Source organism: Mauremys reevesii, linkage group 11 (assembly GCF_016161935.1).
Source record: "Mauremys reevesii isolate NIE-2019 linkage group 11, ASM1616193v1, whole genome shotgun sequence".
In the NCBI taxonomy this organism is placed as follows: domain Eukaryota; kingdom Metazoa; phylum Chordata; order Testudines; family Geoemydidae; genus Mauremys; species Mauremys reevesii.
Genome location: NC_052633.1, coordinates 14,336,612 through 14,351,496, shown reverse-complemented (window position 1 = coordinate 14,351,496; position 14,885 = coordinate 14,336,612). Strand labels below are relative to the sequence as shown.

Genomic DNA, 14,885 nt, shown 5'->3' with positions numbered 1-14,885 from the left:
TACTATAAAGATACTGGAAATACCATCCCATAAAAGAGATATAAAAAGATTAACAGAGCTTCTGTGGTCTCATTATGTTTATAACTTCATTTTATAGGCTTAAAAAGCAACTTCACAAATAAAGCTGACAATTAGCTAAACTCTTCAATGGTGGTAATTACTGGACATGATAATCTATTTGCTAGCAAACAGCTATTTTCATGTAAATCAGGATGCAGTAAGACCAGAAGTTTTCTTATCAGTGGCACATTAGAAGTGATTTTTTTTCTTTTTATGCTAGTGAGATAGGTTCTGTTTACTGAAGGTTTTTATATATGCCAGCCTTGTAGACTTTGGCTGCCTTTTGCAGGGAGTTTCTGTAGAGATTATTATGCTGCTAATTTGAGTGTGTTATATTCAGATGCCCAGAGCAGATGAACTGTTTAACCATTTGAGAAGGTAAAGTCATTTATGTCCACAAGAATCTAATCAATTGGACAGAGTAAAATCATTAATGCTGCATGGTTATGGTACCTGCAAGCCATGAATCCAACTTCAAAAACTAAGGGTTTGGGGTTTTATTAGCGACCTGTATCACAGATTGTTCTGAATGACAAATTTCAAATCTGGATCTGAATTTCTGCAAGATTTAGCTCAGATGAGAGCTTTTTGTTCAGGCCCTTTTCTAGTCCAAATAACTCAAGGCAGCTTTGCTCTGTAATTAATTGTATGAGGATTAGAACGACCAAAGAAAGTGACCACCAGTGAAGCGTTTACATCATGAATGTTGCATAGATCCCTGTATATGTGAGCTGCAAGGAGCCAAAAGCCCTCTGGAAGCCTATTTAAAAATGTGGTTGAGATTTTTCAAAAGCGCTTAAGGTAGTTTGGCACCCAGTGCTCATTGACTTTCAATATGAGTTTGGTATCTAACAACCTTCGGGACTTTCAAAAATCTCAACCTACGTTATTAACTTGTTTGAACAAGCATATACAGCAATGTCCGTATAGGTAGAAGAGCTGTAAAAACCAAAACCAAAATTGCATTGCATAAATAGGGTTCTGCAGTTTACTAAGTTAAATTAAACCACTCTTTTATTATAAGATAATGTACCAAAGATTGTGACAGACAGATAACCCCTTTGCAAATCAGAACACAGGCGTGACAAATAGTATTAGAAACTTAGAAGAAGATAGGGAGGACCTAGATACACCAATGCTCTGCAGGCTCAGGAAATGGATTGTGGGGTATGTTCCCACCAGAAGGCATGATATATAAATCAATAGAAACATCCCAATAGATTATCTTTGTTCAGTGCTGTAGAGGAAGGCTAATCCCTACCCGTCTTACTATCCTATAATGGTCACTCCATTAGGGGAATTCCTTCTTCAAACGTAGCAATCAGTCACACACCATGCTTATGAGCAGAACCGCCATAGAGAAGGACAAGCTATTGCCTACATTATGGAATCCTCTAACTTATCAAAACAATACGCTACATTAGAATAATGTGAAGAAAGGGGCAAAATGACAGCAGATGGGAACGTGTCTTGCAGGGAAGGCATTGGAAAATACATAAAACCATCCACATCGTATAAACATGGGTCACTCTCAATGACATTCTAGATGGGCTATTGGTCTGTACTGGTATGGCAAATGGTACTGATATTGTGGTGATTCTGTATTGTGTACATGTAACATATAGAGATTCATTCTCGTACATCCCAGCCTTATTGCAAGTGGAGAATCAAAGAGACATTGAAAGCATAATGGGCCAGATCCTGAGCAGGTGTAAATTGGCCTTGGTTTATTAAAGTCAGTGGAGTGACTCCAGTTCACACCAGCTGAGGACCTGGCCCAAGGTGTCTATCACTGTCTCTCTGTGGTGCTACATCTAAGCCACGGCTCTTGAGAATTCAGTTGCTACTTTCCGTTAATGAGGCAAAACACAGAAAAGCTAGTCATTAACTATGGAGACAGCCAGTTTCTTAGGGATCATTGTTATGACTGTAATGAACAGTATATGAAAAAGCATTACACTTGTTTTTGCCTTTTGTAAAAAAAATTAACCTCTGTGGCACTTCCTGAGATTTCCTTGTAAATTGACTGGTAAGTGCCAGTCACTTCCTGGCAGCGAACAATCAATCTGCTACCAATCTGTGTGCAAAACACCCTCGCTGCATTTATGGCTAGTGGTTTGTCACTTACGGTAATGGTCTCTCTTTTTTCTAACCCTGTCAATAGGAAGTCAAGGTGTATGGCAAAGGGAATCCAATTAAAGTTGTAGCTGTGGACTGTGGGTTAAAGAACAACGCTATCCGTTTGCTAGTAAAGGTAAGTCAGTGTTCTGTATCTTTTCTCCTCCAGGGAGCTTCTTTTGCAGCATTGCTTTAGTACAAGACAGGCTGATAGTTTAGCTGTATCTGTTCCAGGGAGCATGCTTCTCATTCTTACTGAACCTTCTATTCAAAAAATTGGTAGGGATCCATCTCACCCACCTGAATGTTTTCATTTCATTATAAGTGCAACCCTTGTTAGATGATTCCCAATGGGGCGAGTCATGCTTTGAACTGTATAGGTGGTCCCTAAAGCTAACCTGATGGTGAAGAATAGGCACAAGGCAGCCACTGTGTGTGAATTCCATGAGAAGATCTATTGGCAGGAGACTGAGATGGTTTCACTGAGGAGACTGCAAGGGATATGTCGCTACCTGACTAATAGCAACCAAGGAAGAATCAGCTCTGCATTGCAAAAAATGATTTAAAGCAGGAAACTCGGCACTAGTGCTTTTTTTCCTGGAAGGCTCTCTCATAATTGAGATATCGGCCTTTATGCCATACTAGCCCTTTGTCTTGTTTCTCAGCAGAAGGCACTAAGATGTTGACCTTCCATTCTCTGAAGGAACTGGGGTTCCTGATGTCCAAAATTATTCTCTGCTAATGCAAACATTAAGGCCGTAACAGAAAGCATGCTTTGCGTTGCATCATGCAGCCATTTTTGGTTACAGTTCGCTCTTAATATTTGATAGTCTCATGACTGTTTCCCCCATTTTAAATGATTGGGCCGAAGGAAACCGTTTGAACTTCACAGAGGGTGTAGCAAGAGGTCGGTGAAGCTAAGGAGAGAAGGAGGGAGCATTTCCAATGGAAAAGGGTTTAGCAGTGTGGCACTAGGGAAAGTCAGCCCAGCAAAAGCCATCTGCAGTTGCCTAAGCAGCACAAATCCAAGATCGAATTGTAACAGATCCCTGCATTGTTTTCTCTGGATGACATGCACAACCGATGTGTGGTTGAAGAGAAGTCCCTTGAACTACTATTAACGGAAGGAATGTGGCTGAGCAGTTAAAGCAGAAAACTGTAGGACAAGTAGGGTGACCAGATGTTCCGATTTTATAGGGACAGTCTGGATTTTTGGGTCTTTTTCTTATATAGGCTACTGTTACCCCTCACCCCCTGTCCCGATTTTTCACACTTGCTGTCTGGTCACCCTAACAACAAGACTCCTGGGTTTTATTCCTGGTATTGCCACTTGCACGCTGGGTAGCCTTGGGCAAGTAACTCTAATCGCAATTCAGCAAAACACTAAACATGTGCTTCACTTGAAGCTCCAGTGTCAGTCCGTCACCTGGGAACCAAGAAAAGTCAATGGGACTATTCACAGACGTAAAGTGAAGCCTGTGCCTAAGGACCAGATCCTTAACAAGACTTCAGTGGGAGTTAGGCACCTAAATACCTTTGAGCATCTGTGCCCAAGTTACTTACTTAGGCTTGCAAGGATTAGCTTTTTATCAGTAAATGTCTATTTCACCATACGTACGCAAACTGACAAAAAAGATTTCCGGAGATAACAATCGACATTTCCAGCTAGGCAAAGAAAGAGAAATGCAGCTTGAGAACTTATTAGGGTTTGGTTTTAAGGATATTTATTTTGTCTGTGTTGACATGTGATGTTGACTATTTGTGTTTTAATGGTTACAAAACATTATCCTTTTGAATTTCAACAGCTACCTCTCCATTTCCTGAACCTCACATAATTCCTACAAATGTGAAACTTCAAATTGATAAAAATAAAAAAAATGCTTAAAAAGAAACATCTATACTATCCATCAAAATGATTACAAAACTGAATTTTGCCAAGCCTATCTCTACTGAATCAGGGTCTAACCTGCCTCCTTTCAGTAAAGAGCTAGGACCCTGTGCTTTTAGGTTAATAGGTTTCACGGGCTATTTGTGCTGTCACTGTGAAGACTTTAATGTCGTGGTGAACAGCTCAGTGACAACTATGAAGTCCTAGGTGGTCACAGGCTTGTTACATTGTTAAATACATCCCTAAAATAGAGATTTACCAAGGAGAGTCTACATATTGGCATTCAGGGCTGGTTTTGGTAGAATATGTCTGCTGGGATGTAAGGGAGCAGTTAGAATGAACTCACCCTGTAAGAGGCTAAGTTGACTTAAAGTATTTTCCTCCTTCCTCTTTTGCTTCTCTGCCAGCGAGGCGTGGAGGTGCATTTGGTCCCATGGAATCATGATTTCACCGGGATGGAGTATGATGGGCTTTTTCTTTCTGGCGGCCCTGGAGATCCAATGCAGGCCCAGGAGCTGATTCAGAATCTTAAGAAGGTACAGCGTGTGCACTGGGGTAACTTGCAGGTGATGACCTGATGGTTCCTTTAAGCGGACTCAGTCTTTTCTGATCTGATCATGTATTTGAAAACTGAATGATCATGGAGCTAACGAGTCGTGTGCCCAAGTTCACTTCGGTCATTTTGCTAGTAGTATATATCCCTGTCTTGTGTCTAGTTAGGGCAGGTCCATACTCACCGTGCGGGTCGACGCGGTGAGTTCGACTTCTTCGAGTTTGAACTATCGCGTCTAATCAAGACGCAATAGTTCGAACTCCCCGCGCGCTCCGGTCGACTCCAGAACTCCACCACCGTGAACGGCGGTGGCGGAGTCGACCTTGGAGCCGTGGAGTTCGACCCCGCTGCGTCTGGACGGGTAAGTAAGTCGAACTAGGGTACTTCAAGTTCAGCTTGCGTACCCTAGTTCGACCCCCGCCCTTAGTGTAGACCAGGCCTTAGACTGTTAGCTCTGGGACAAGGATCTGCCTAGTCATAAGGTTGTAAAGCCTTTAGCACAGTGATGGGCGCTGAAGAAGAATCACTGTTAATATCACCGTCATACTGGTGGTGTCTCGCAGCACAGGCTAATGAGTCAGTGCAGATCTGTGTTGAAGTCAAGCAAGGCAAACATGCATGTTACAGAGCAGTATGGTTGTCCTGGGAAATATGCCCGTCTCTTCTAAATTATGTAACTTACACATGGCGGGGGTTCTCAGTTCCAGTGATGTGCGATGCCGCTGCTCATTCCCTATGGCCCAGCCCTGGAAAGCAGCCTGAGTCCTTTGGAGCCAAGGAGAGAAGGGATCACACCTGCACAAGCTGTAGAGAGGCAGCAGAGCTTCTGCTTGGCTGTGGCTTCCCCTGCCCTGAGACTGTGGTTGCTTCTGGGGGCACGTGCCCTTGCTTCTCAGGGAGCAATCTCAGCAGATCTGCAGAGTCATGCATCCACCACCCGTAGTCAGAGAGTTATAGAGTGTAAGGTTAGAAGGGACCACCAGATCATCTAGTTTGATCTCATGTATGTCACAGGCCACCAACAGCGTCCCACACCCCCGCGCTAAACCCAACAACTGGAATTAGACCATGGTAGGACAGCCTACAGGAGAGTAGACTGTTTTGCGCCACAGACAGAGAATAGGAGGAATCAAAGTGCGCCACTGCCCTAGGCTCCCATAACGTCAGGGAAATGATTAAGTCAGAAATATCCACGTGCTCTTGGCAAGTGGCCCACACCACATGCTGCAAATGAAGGCAAGAAACCTCCAAGGTCACTACCACTTTGACCAGGGGGAAGTTCCTTCCTGACCCCCACATATTGCAATGAGTTCAACTTGTTCTCCCATCAGCTCTGCCCCACTCCACAGGACACTTCTGTGAGCCGTGCTGTGCACCGAACGAAGACACTCACTGAGTGGCCTCCCTAGATCTTGCCCAGCAGAACCACACCAGTTCCATTGTATGGCGTGACCTCGAAACACCCGGAGGAGGGATGTGATGGTGGACGGAGGATTGGCCCCTAGCTGTGCATGTGTGCTGGGCACCCTGAATTTCTTCCTGGCCATTAGCAGTGTATAAGAAACACTACCCTGGCAGCAAAGGGACTAGCTCATTTTTGTATGGAAGCTGTCAAGACAAATTAAATACTAATTGAAAACATTGCATTTAAATGCATAAAGAATATGCACTAGTTTGCGTTATTGCTGAATTTGGAGATTCACTGTTCCCATGGATCTCACAGTCGGATTAATGAAAATTATTTCCACCTAGGTCTTGAAGAGCGATCGCAAGGAGCCGTTGTTTGGAGTCAGCATGGGGAATCTGATAACTGGAATAGCAGCTGGAGCTACGTCCTACAAGATGCCCATGGCCAACAGGTATGATGATGCTGGTGCTTTACAGAATCTGAACACATGCCCTCGGGACTTCAAAGAGCCCAATAGATCAACATTTTGCCTCCCCCTCTCCAATGCCCAGGATGCCAGATGACTTGGGGACCTGCACATGCTGCTGCATATCTCTCCCTCTTCCCATAGGTCACGTCACAACATGACCTAAGGGGTAGAGTGAACACCATGGATGAAGAATGCACATCCTTCTCCTTGGGTCAAGCACGGCGAGCAGCCAGCAGTGTTCATTTGTGCACTATGCCCACTGATGGCCACTAATTAACATCTCCACCAGATCCCCTTCCATCTTTGTAGCTCAGGTCCAAAGGACACTGCTTTAATCCTCCCTGCTAAATAATTCACTAGGAGAAACCATGAATTTACATACAGCGGCCCAACCGTGGCACTTTTACACTGGGCATTGTGTGCCCTAGAGATCAGAGCTGGAGCAGGTATGACCACCTTCAAAGATAACATTGGTACATCCTCCATTGCTGCTCCTGCTGGAAGTTGATTGCAGCTGCAATGGGATATTTCTCCTCAGTGTATTGCTCAGATTACAAATCTGACCCTAGATGGATGATGAGATTTTACCATTGACAGATACATTTGGCTTGTTGTAAATAATGATGCTCCTTTAGATACTGTCTTCCATGCACTATCTCCACCATACTTCTCAGCAGGTCTCTCTCTTAGCCTGCACGCTGATATGACTCCATCAGCACCTGGAGAGCAGGAACTTTATTTATTTGTTCCAGCAATTGACCTTGTTCCCCTAAATAAATGGTTAATTTCAAGGCAGGTTAGAAAGCATTTGTATTAGTTCAGGGGTTCTCAAACTAGGAGTCAGGACCCCTCAGAGGGTCACGAGGTTATTACATGGGGGGTCACGAGCTGTCAGCCTCCACCCCACACTCCGCTTTGCATCCAGCATTTACAATGGTATTAAATATATAAGAAAGTGTTTTTAATTGATAAGGGGGGGGGTCACTCTCAGAGGCTTGGTATATGGAAGGGGTCACCAGTACAAAAGTTTGAGAACTACTGTATGAGTTGGTCCAATCCTGCTAAAGAATATCATGGTATGAATTTGATTTCTTTATCACTGTGGTTGTGATACTGACTATAGAAATCGAATGGCTGGTATTGAGTAGCCATAATACCCTCCCCCAGCCAGACCTTCTAAATTAATTTGTGTGGGGGAGATAAAATATCTGTGACTTTGGTCAGTCTGCAGGTGCGTAATTAGAATGGTCAGCACTTTGCTTTTGCTAACTGCCTTGCATTACTGTGATATTCTCCTCTTGCCCTTGATTCCCTCCATCACCAACCTCTCTGTCTCTTTTCTCAGAGGTCAGAATCAGCCGGTTATGAACCTGTCGAACGGACAAGCTTTCATTACAGCCCAGAACCATGGCTATGCACTTGACAGCAACACCCTTCCTGCTGGCTGGAAACCTCTTTTTGTGAATGTCAATGATCAAACAAATGAGGTAAACACACTCTCTCCAGATACCTGCTCAGGCAATGGGTGAGTCGGGGAAGACAGTCATTTATTTCACTCACACGCCTCACTCAAGCCTGCTTTATCTGCAGGAACAGCATTGCGGGTTATCCATCATGACCAGTTGTTCCCTAAGAAACATTTTCTCTCTGTTTCATTATCTGATAATTACCTTTATTTGGTGGCACTGCTTTGTCAGCCGAATCAGTTACTGTGACTGCCGGGTGACCACTTGGTCAGCTAAGCAAGCTGCAGAATCAGCGCAATGACCCCTTGTCACCTCTAGAGGAGCTGACAACAAACAGCTCTAGGCGGCTCTTGTAAGAAATGCCTCCCTCCCCCACACTCCCCCCACCTAGGATGATTTCCGTGCCTTTAATGGAAATCACCCGCTCTCAAGACTGCTAAACCCACATTGCCATATTGTTGTTTATCACAGTGACGCCTCGAGGCGGAACCCTCACCAGAGCCCCAGTGTGCTGTTCAGACACAATCTCTGCCCCATACGAGCTTACAGCTTTGATAGACAAAGGGTGGGATGGGAAGCAGCGGCACAGAGAGAAATGACTTGTCCTGGGTCACACAGCGAGTCTGTGGACAAACAGAAATAGGAACCAGGCCTCCTGAGTCCCAGCCCTCTCCACTAACCAAGGCTGCTTTCTGTAAGCCTGGGTTGTCCTTGAGACTCATAGAAATGCTGCTCAAGAGTAGCTGTTTGGAAAAAAAATTCCCGTGGGTGGACACCTTGTATTAGCTCTTCGCTTCCACCCCACATCAAACTTGACAGGTTGGAAACTGCTGTACTGTACTGATGTGTATTCAAAATACTTTTCTGGAAGATACATTTAGCAGAAGTTTGTTTGCCAGCTGGTGTTGGCTACGGTTCTGAGTAGAGCTGGACAAATAGGGGGGGAAAAATTCCCCACCACTGTTTGTTTCAATGTTGAAATTAGTTAGCTTTGGTCTCTGTAGATGTGTGGACTCACTCCTGTGGCGCCTCCTGCTGGTCTGTTCCAGGAATTAGCTCATTCCAGCTCCAGAGCGCCCTCTGCAGGTCGGTGAGCCGCTGCCTCTTGGCCCCCATGTCCCTCCCAGGACCCGGGCCCCTTTATCTGGGGTGCTGCCCCCTGGCAGTAACCCCTTTCTCTTTGGGTCTCCCCTCCCCAGGGAACCCCCACCCACTATCCCCACCTCATCTCAGTATCAGGCTACTGCCAGTCCTCATCTAGCCCCCGCACCCTGGGGCAGACTGCAGTATCAGCCACTCATCACTGGCAAGGTTGGGTTTGGACCTGCTGCCTTGGCCTATCCCTGGGCTGCCCTCTGCAACCCCCAGTACCTGTTGCCTTCTGCTAGGCCGCAGCCTGGGGCTTTCCAGGCTGGGGCTCTCCAGCCTTTCCCCAGCCCTGCTCCACTCCACCCTGTCACTAGCTCCCTGCAGCCAGGCCCTTCTCCCTCTACAGGCAGAGAGAGATTTACCTTTCTGGCTTCCCTGGCCTTCTTATAAGGCCCTGTTGCTCAGTTTGGGGCGTGGCCCCAGCTGCAGCCACTTCCCCCAATCAGCCAGCGTTTTACCTTGCCCAGCCCCAGCCCTCTGCAGGGCTTTTCCAACCCCTTCCAGGCTGGAGCGGGTGCTCACCCCGCTACAGTCTCATTCACACACCCTGTTTTATGTTCACTTTATATGAAGATTGGAGCAGTTGGCTGGCAAAAATGTTTGTGGAAAGCAAAATTCAGAGTCAGATGAGCAAGAATGATTTCCCGGGCTGGGTCATCTGTGAGGGGTGAACTTACAACCTCTGCATCTAAAACACATGAGACTCTGTCGCTTGAGCTAAAGGACCAGGTAGAGTCTGCTACTACCTCTGTTATGCTGGAGGTAGTAGCAGACTCATAAACGGCTATATATGGTGTAGCCACTAGAGGGGGACGAAGAGCCACACTATGTTATCCCACATTCTGAAAATATTCACAGAAACTGAATTTGATAACCACACATGTAAGTTGTGTTCTCTTCTATTCAGGGAAGAGAAATGATACTGTGCGACCGATCTGACCAGTCCCAGCTGAGCAAACCAATGCAGATACCAAATATTGATAATCAAGCCATGGAGTAAAAATTTGGAAATGATATATGTAGAATAAATAAAAATAACTAATACATTAAAGGCAACTGTAGCCAGCTCATGGTATTCTGTGACCAGAAGTAGGGCATAGCTAGCACAATAATTAACTAATTGTGAATTCTTCACTTTATGGTAGCTGTACGAAGGCCCCCGGCCAACAGCCCATCTCTCGTCTCCACCCCACCCGCCACCATCCCAGGCTCTCTCCCGTTGTCTCCCTCCGCTCTCAACCACATCACACATCCCTGCTCCTACCCAGCGCATCTATGCTGAGACCTACTTTGGCCCTTCCTCAGGGGAGTGGAGGTGGAGCCTGCAGTGGATCCTCTTAGAGTCCAGGGCTTCTCATCTTCCCCCTACCTGGTCATCTTCTCATTATGCAGCAATGACTCCTTCAGGCCTCTCTCATTCGTTGTCCCAGGGCCAAGCTGCAGCCTGTGTCATGCCATTCATGGGAGAGGTCTGGTGCCTCCTGCTGCAGCTTGCTTGGAACTGCCGAAAACCCAGCTCAGGCAACTGTCCAGCTCTCCTTGGCCTGGCAGAGTGTTCCCACTTGTCATTTCCTGACAGTGGCCCTGGGGAGACACAACCTTTGCCCGCTGCTGCAGCATCCATAATTTGCCTCATGATGTTGAATTAAAGACACTGTGCCATGTCCATCCCTAGAATAATGAAACTACCGACATCGGTGGAGTTAGAGCAGGAATGTATTTGGCCCAGTGTTTTCAGCAGCCCTGATATGAAATCAGAGCAGTAGAAGCAGTCATTCTACTTCAGCTCTCTCCAGGGTGACCTTTTACTGCTGTGTGTCCCCTCCTCCCAACCTGTTCCGATGTATACCCCCCCTCCACCACCTGCTCCAGTGCTGCATCTGGAAGGAGACTAGCATATCTTCTCTGGTAAGTGCTTGGCAATCAATAGTGCTGTTCAAAGCATTCGCTATTCAGCAGTGCACAATCCAGTAGGTTACATGGGTAGCGTATTGCCGGTAAAAGGTGAATGACTCAATGCTTTAATGGAGAAAACACTCTGTGAAGATCTGGAATGAAACAAGTTTCAACTCAAAGGCCCCCAAATGCATACCGGTCCCTTGCTCTTCAATGCCTACAGGATTGCAAGCAGTAGCCTTCCTCTATCCCCCTCATTACCAGGATGTTGTCTAAGGCAATCTCTTTTATCCCGCAGGGAATTATGCACGAGACCAAACCAATTTTCGCAGCACAGTTTAACCCGGAGGCCAGTCCGGGGCCAACAGACACAGAGGTACTGTACAGGGATTGATTCAGGTTTGCTTTGGGGGTGGCTGAAGGAATGCATGTAGAGTATAGAGCAGCTAATGGAGGAGCCCTGAAAATCTTGATGCAGTGACATTCCTAGGGCCTGTTTTCAGAAATGTCAGGACCCTAACCAAGATCCCAGTCCCACATAGACTTGCCTGCATTTGGTCTGATTCAAAGCTAATTGAAATCTGTTGAAAGTCTTCCATTGCCTTCAATAGGCTTTGGGTCAGGCTCTCGAGTGACTCTGTTTACACAAGTAGTAGAAATCAATCCCATGTTCTTTGGGTCCTTGAGTGACTTCGTTCACACTGATGGGATTACTCACGTGCAGAAAGTTACTCATGGGCTGAAATCTTTGCAGGATGGGACCCATACTCCTTTTATCTGAGATGGTTGTAAAAGAAAATTTTCTATTTTATTAAAAAAAAAAAAACCCAGATGCTTTTTTTTAAACAAACCTCATTAACTTTCTAATACATTTTAGTTCCACTTTCATATTTTGTAACTGTAGAGTTATATAAATGGATTCACACTCACTCTCTCTTGTTCGCCTCACTGAAATGAAATTTTAATCCCTCATCTGTGACTTCATGCAAATTCCGATAGCAACTGGTTGTGTAGTCTCAGTGAATGCCAAAGCAGCAGTAGCAGGCGGTGTTGCAAGGAGAGGGCATGTCTGAACATAAATCTATTATTGAGTATTTCTTGGGAAAGGAAGCAGAAGTAGTTGAAAGTGATTTGATTTTAATTGTAATTTGATATTGTTGATTAAATCTATAAGTGAACCTCTAGGTAAAAAGTTTCTTACCTGTCTGAGTGATCCGTGAATTGAAAAGAACTGTAAACCACCCCAGAATTGTCCTTGTAACCCCTTGTGCTGGTCCAGTCCATGGATACTGTAGTATACTGCATATGCTGATAGATTTAGTGCACTCCTGAAGCTGCACTGTGCCATATCAGATCCACAGCTGGTGTAAATCTGCTTAGCTCCACTGATCCGGTTAAGAGTACAATATTCAGATTTCTAACTTTTAACATTCATTCTTCCCTTGCATGTGCTATCACCCATGTACAAATAAAGTATGGATGTGAATGAATGAATGGGTTTGTAAACGGGCCGACTCACCCCTGCCGCGCCTCCTGCTGGTTGGTCTCGGAATTTCCCGCAGTCCAGCCCTGGGGCGCCCTCGGCAGGCTGGTGATCCCCCTATTCGCAGGCCCCCGCGTCCCTCCCTGGACCCGGTGCCCCTTTCTATAATTGGGTCTCCCCCTCCCAGGGGAACCCCCACCCTACTATCCCCACTTTGCCTCAGTAGTGGCCACTGACAGTCATGGTCTAGCCCCACACCCTGGGGCAGACTGCAGTATCAGCCCACTCATCACAGGCCATAGGGGTTTGGACCTGCTGCTTTGTCCTACCCCTGGGCTGCCCTCTGCAACTCCCAGTACCTTTGGCCCTTTGCTAGGCCACAGCCTGGGGCTTTCCAGGCTGGAGCTTCCCTAGCTCCTCAGCCTGTCCCCCAGCCCTGCTTCACTCAGGTATCTAGCCTCAAGCCCTAAGCAGCCAGGCCCATCTCTCTCTATGGCCAGAGAGAGACTCTCTGTGCTCTGACTTCCCTGCCTCTTATAAGCCCCAGGGCTTCAGTTTGGGGCGTGGCCCGAGCTGCAGCCACTTCTTCAATCAGCCCAGCTTCCAGAGCCACCCCCTCAAGCCCTGTCAGGCAGCATTTTAAGCCCCTCCGGGCAGGAGCAGGGTCCACCCTGCTACAGGGTTCTATAGGCTTTCTCTCCCTAGTCTCTTTCCTGATACCATCTTGCTTCCTTGACTACGGCATTACGCCAAAGATCATTATGGAAATTAGAAATATGGGGCCAGATTCTTGGTTGGTGTAAGTCAAAGTCATCTGAAGTCAATGGAGCTAAGCTGACTTACATCAGCAGTGGACTGACCCATGGCAGGCCTGGTTTTTCTGTGTTTCATTCGTATTTATTTAGCCCTGGTTGGGTGCTAAAATACATGTGTTTGCCTTTACCAGTTCCTATTCGATTCATTTGTTTCGCTGATCAAGAAGGGAAAAGGTACAACTGTTGCCTCAGTGCTGCCCAAGGCCACAACTGTAGCTTCTAGACTTGAGGTCAGTATATTAATGTTCTTTATTTTTAGCTATCAATCATACACCAGCAGTAACTTGTATTGAATCAGATGGAGAGAATGCAGAGCATGAAAAATTACCTGTGAAACTGAAGTACAGGACTCCCTTACAAAAGCTACATTAGGATTTCATTTATTCTCATTATAACCACTGGATTTTGCTCTCTCCCTCATTATTTTATTAACTTTCTGCTCCTTCGAGGAAGTTTTGAGACATGGAGGTTTGTGTATATGTTTTTGTATGTTCTCCAGAGCAGAATCTATGCTTGTTATGGTGATCTCTATATTTCATGCCACCTCATGCAGTCCTATCCAGCTATGAGATTTGGTTGACAGCATAAAGCTGAAGCTGTGTTGCTAGAAAATAAGTTTGGAATTCATAGCATGAGCCGAGTTGCACAGTGAATTGTGCCTTCAGAATGCAGTTGGTCTTTGAATAAAAAATACAACACAGAGATGTGGGAAGCCAAAATGAAGCCTGGCTGTCTATAAATAAATTAAACAATCAGTACGTTTACTGTATATTTTGGGTAAAACATCAGTCGCTTCCATTTCTTTACCCACCTGCGCATGAGATGGGTTCAATAAAACTTTTTTTGGAAAGTTGGACAGACAGCTGCAGGTTTTCTGAAGCTGGCTTTTCTTCTCTCTGCGACCTAGTTTTTCATGATTCAAGGCTATTCCACATTGCACAATCTCCTTTCACCCCAGTTTAACTCCCATCCTTTTGCACCCTTTGTGAAATCATTCTAATCATTTTATATTGCTGACTTTTAGGTTTCCAAAGTTCTCATCCTAGGATCTGGAGGTCTGTCGATTGGTCAGGCGGGGGAATTTGATTACTCTGGGTCACAGGCTGTTAAGGCCATGAAGGTAAGAGAAGGCTCCAAGTACATTACCAGAAGTTAATCTGCTTTCCCTTGTTGCAGCTAACCTGATCATTTAGTCAAAAGCTGTGGATTTATGTAAGTTACTGAGTAGTAGAGCTGGTGGAATTATTTGGGGAGAATAAATTATTTGGTAAATTTAGCCCTTATTTCTGTTTATGAATTATTGACCAACTGATCCAAGTTACTTTATTCATAAGTGTTCAGCAAGCAGCTTATGCAAATAGCTTGACTTTGAATTTCAGCCTTTGTATTGTTGAGATCTGTTCTCTTTGACTATGTCCCTTTGACCACTGAACTCTGTCACATGGTGTTGCTTCTGTTCCCTGATTGGATGACTGAAACTTCATCAGCAGGAGAGTAATGAATGGTAATGAATGCACTCACTTCTGAAATGAACTGTCAGATGAATAAATATCTGCACTAAAATTAGTGAAACGTTTGTG

General features: G+C 45.4%; 1 protein-coding gene across 2 annotated transcripts in view; it reads left to right on the top strand.

The window, feature by feature from the left end:
* The window catches only part of CPS1 (carbamoyl-phosphate synthase 1), a 131,743-nt gene that overhangs the window by 30,155 nt on the left and 86,703 nt on the right, over nt 1-14,885 (top strand). For both annotated transcript variants that reach the window (XM_039494419.1, XM_039494420.1), the window contains 7 exons: nt 2,225-2,314; nt 4,474-4,602; nt 6,372-6,478; nt 7,842-7,983; nt 11,306-11,383; nt 13,437-13,535; nt 14,330-14,425. In XM_039494419.1, the coding sequence (XP_039350353.1) occupies nt 2,225-2,314; nt 4,474-4,602; nt 6,372-6,478; nt 7,842-7,983; nt 11,306-11,383; nt 13,437-13,535; nt 14,330-14,425 (741 nt within the window). The remainder of the gene's footprint in view (nt 1-2,224; nt 2,315-4,473; nt 4,603-6,371; nt 6,479-7,841; nt 7,984-11,305; nt 11,384-13,436; nt 13,536-14,329; nt 14,426-14,885) is intronic.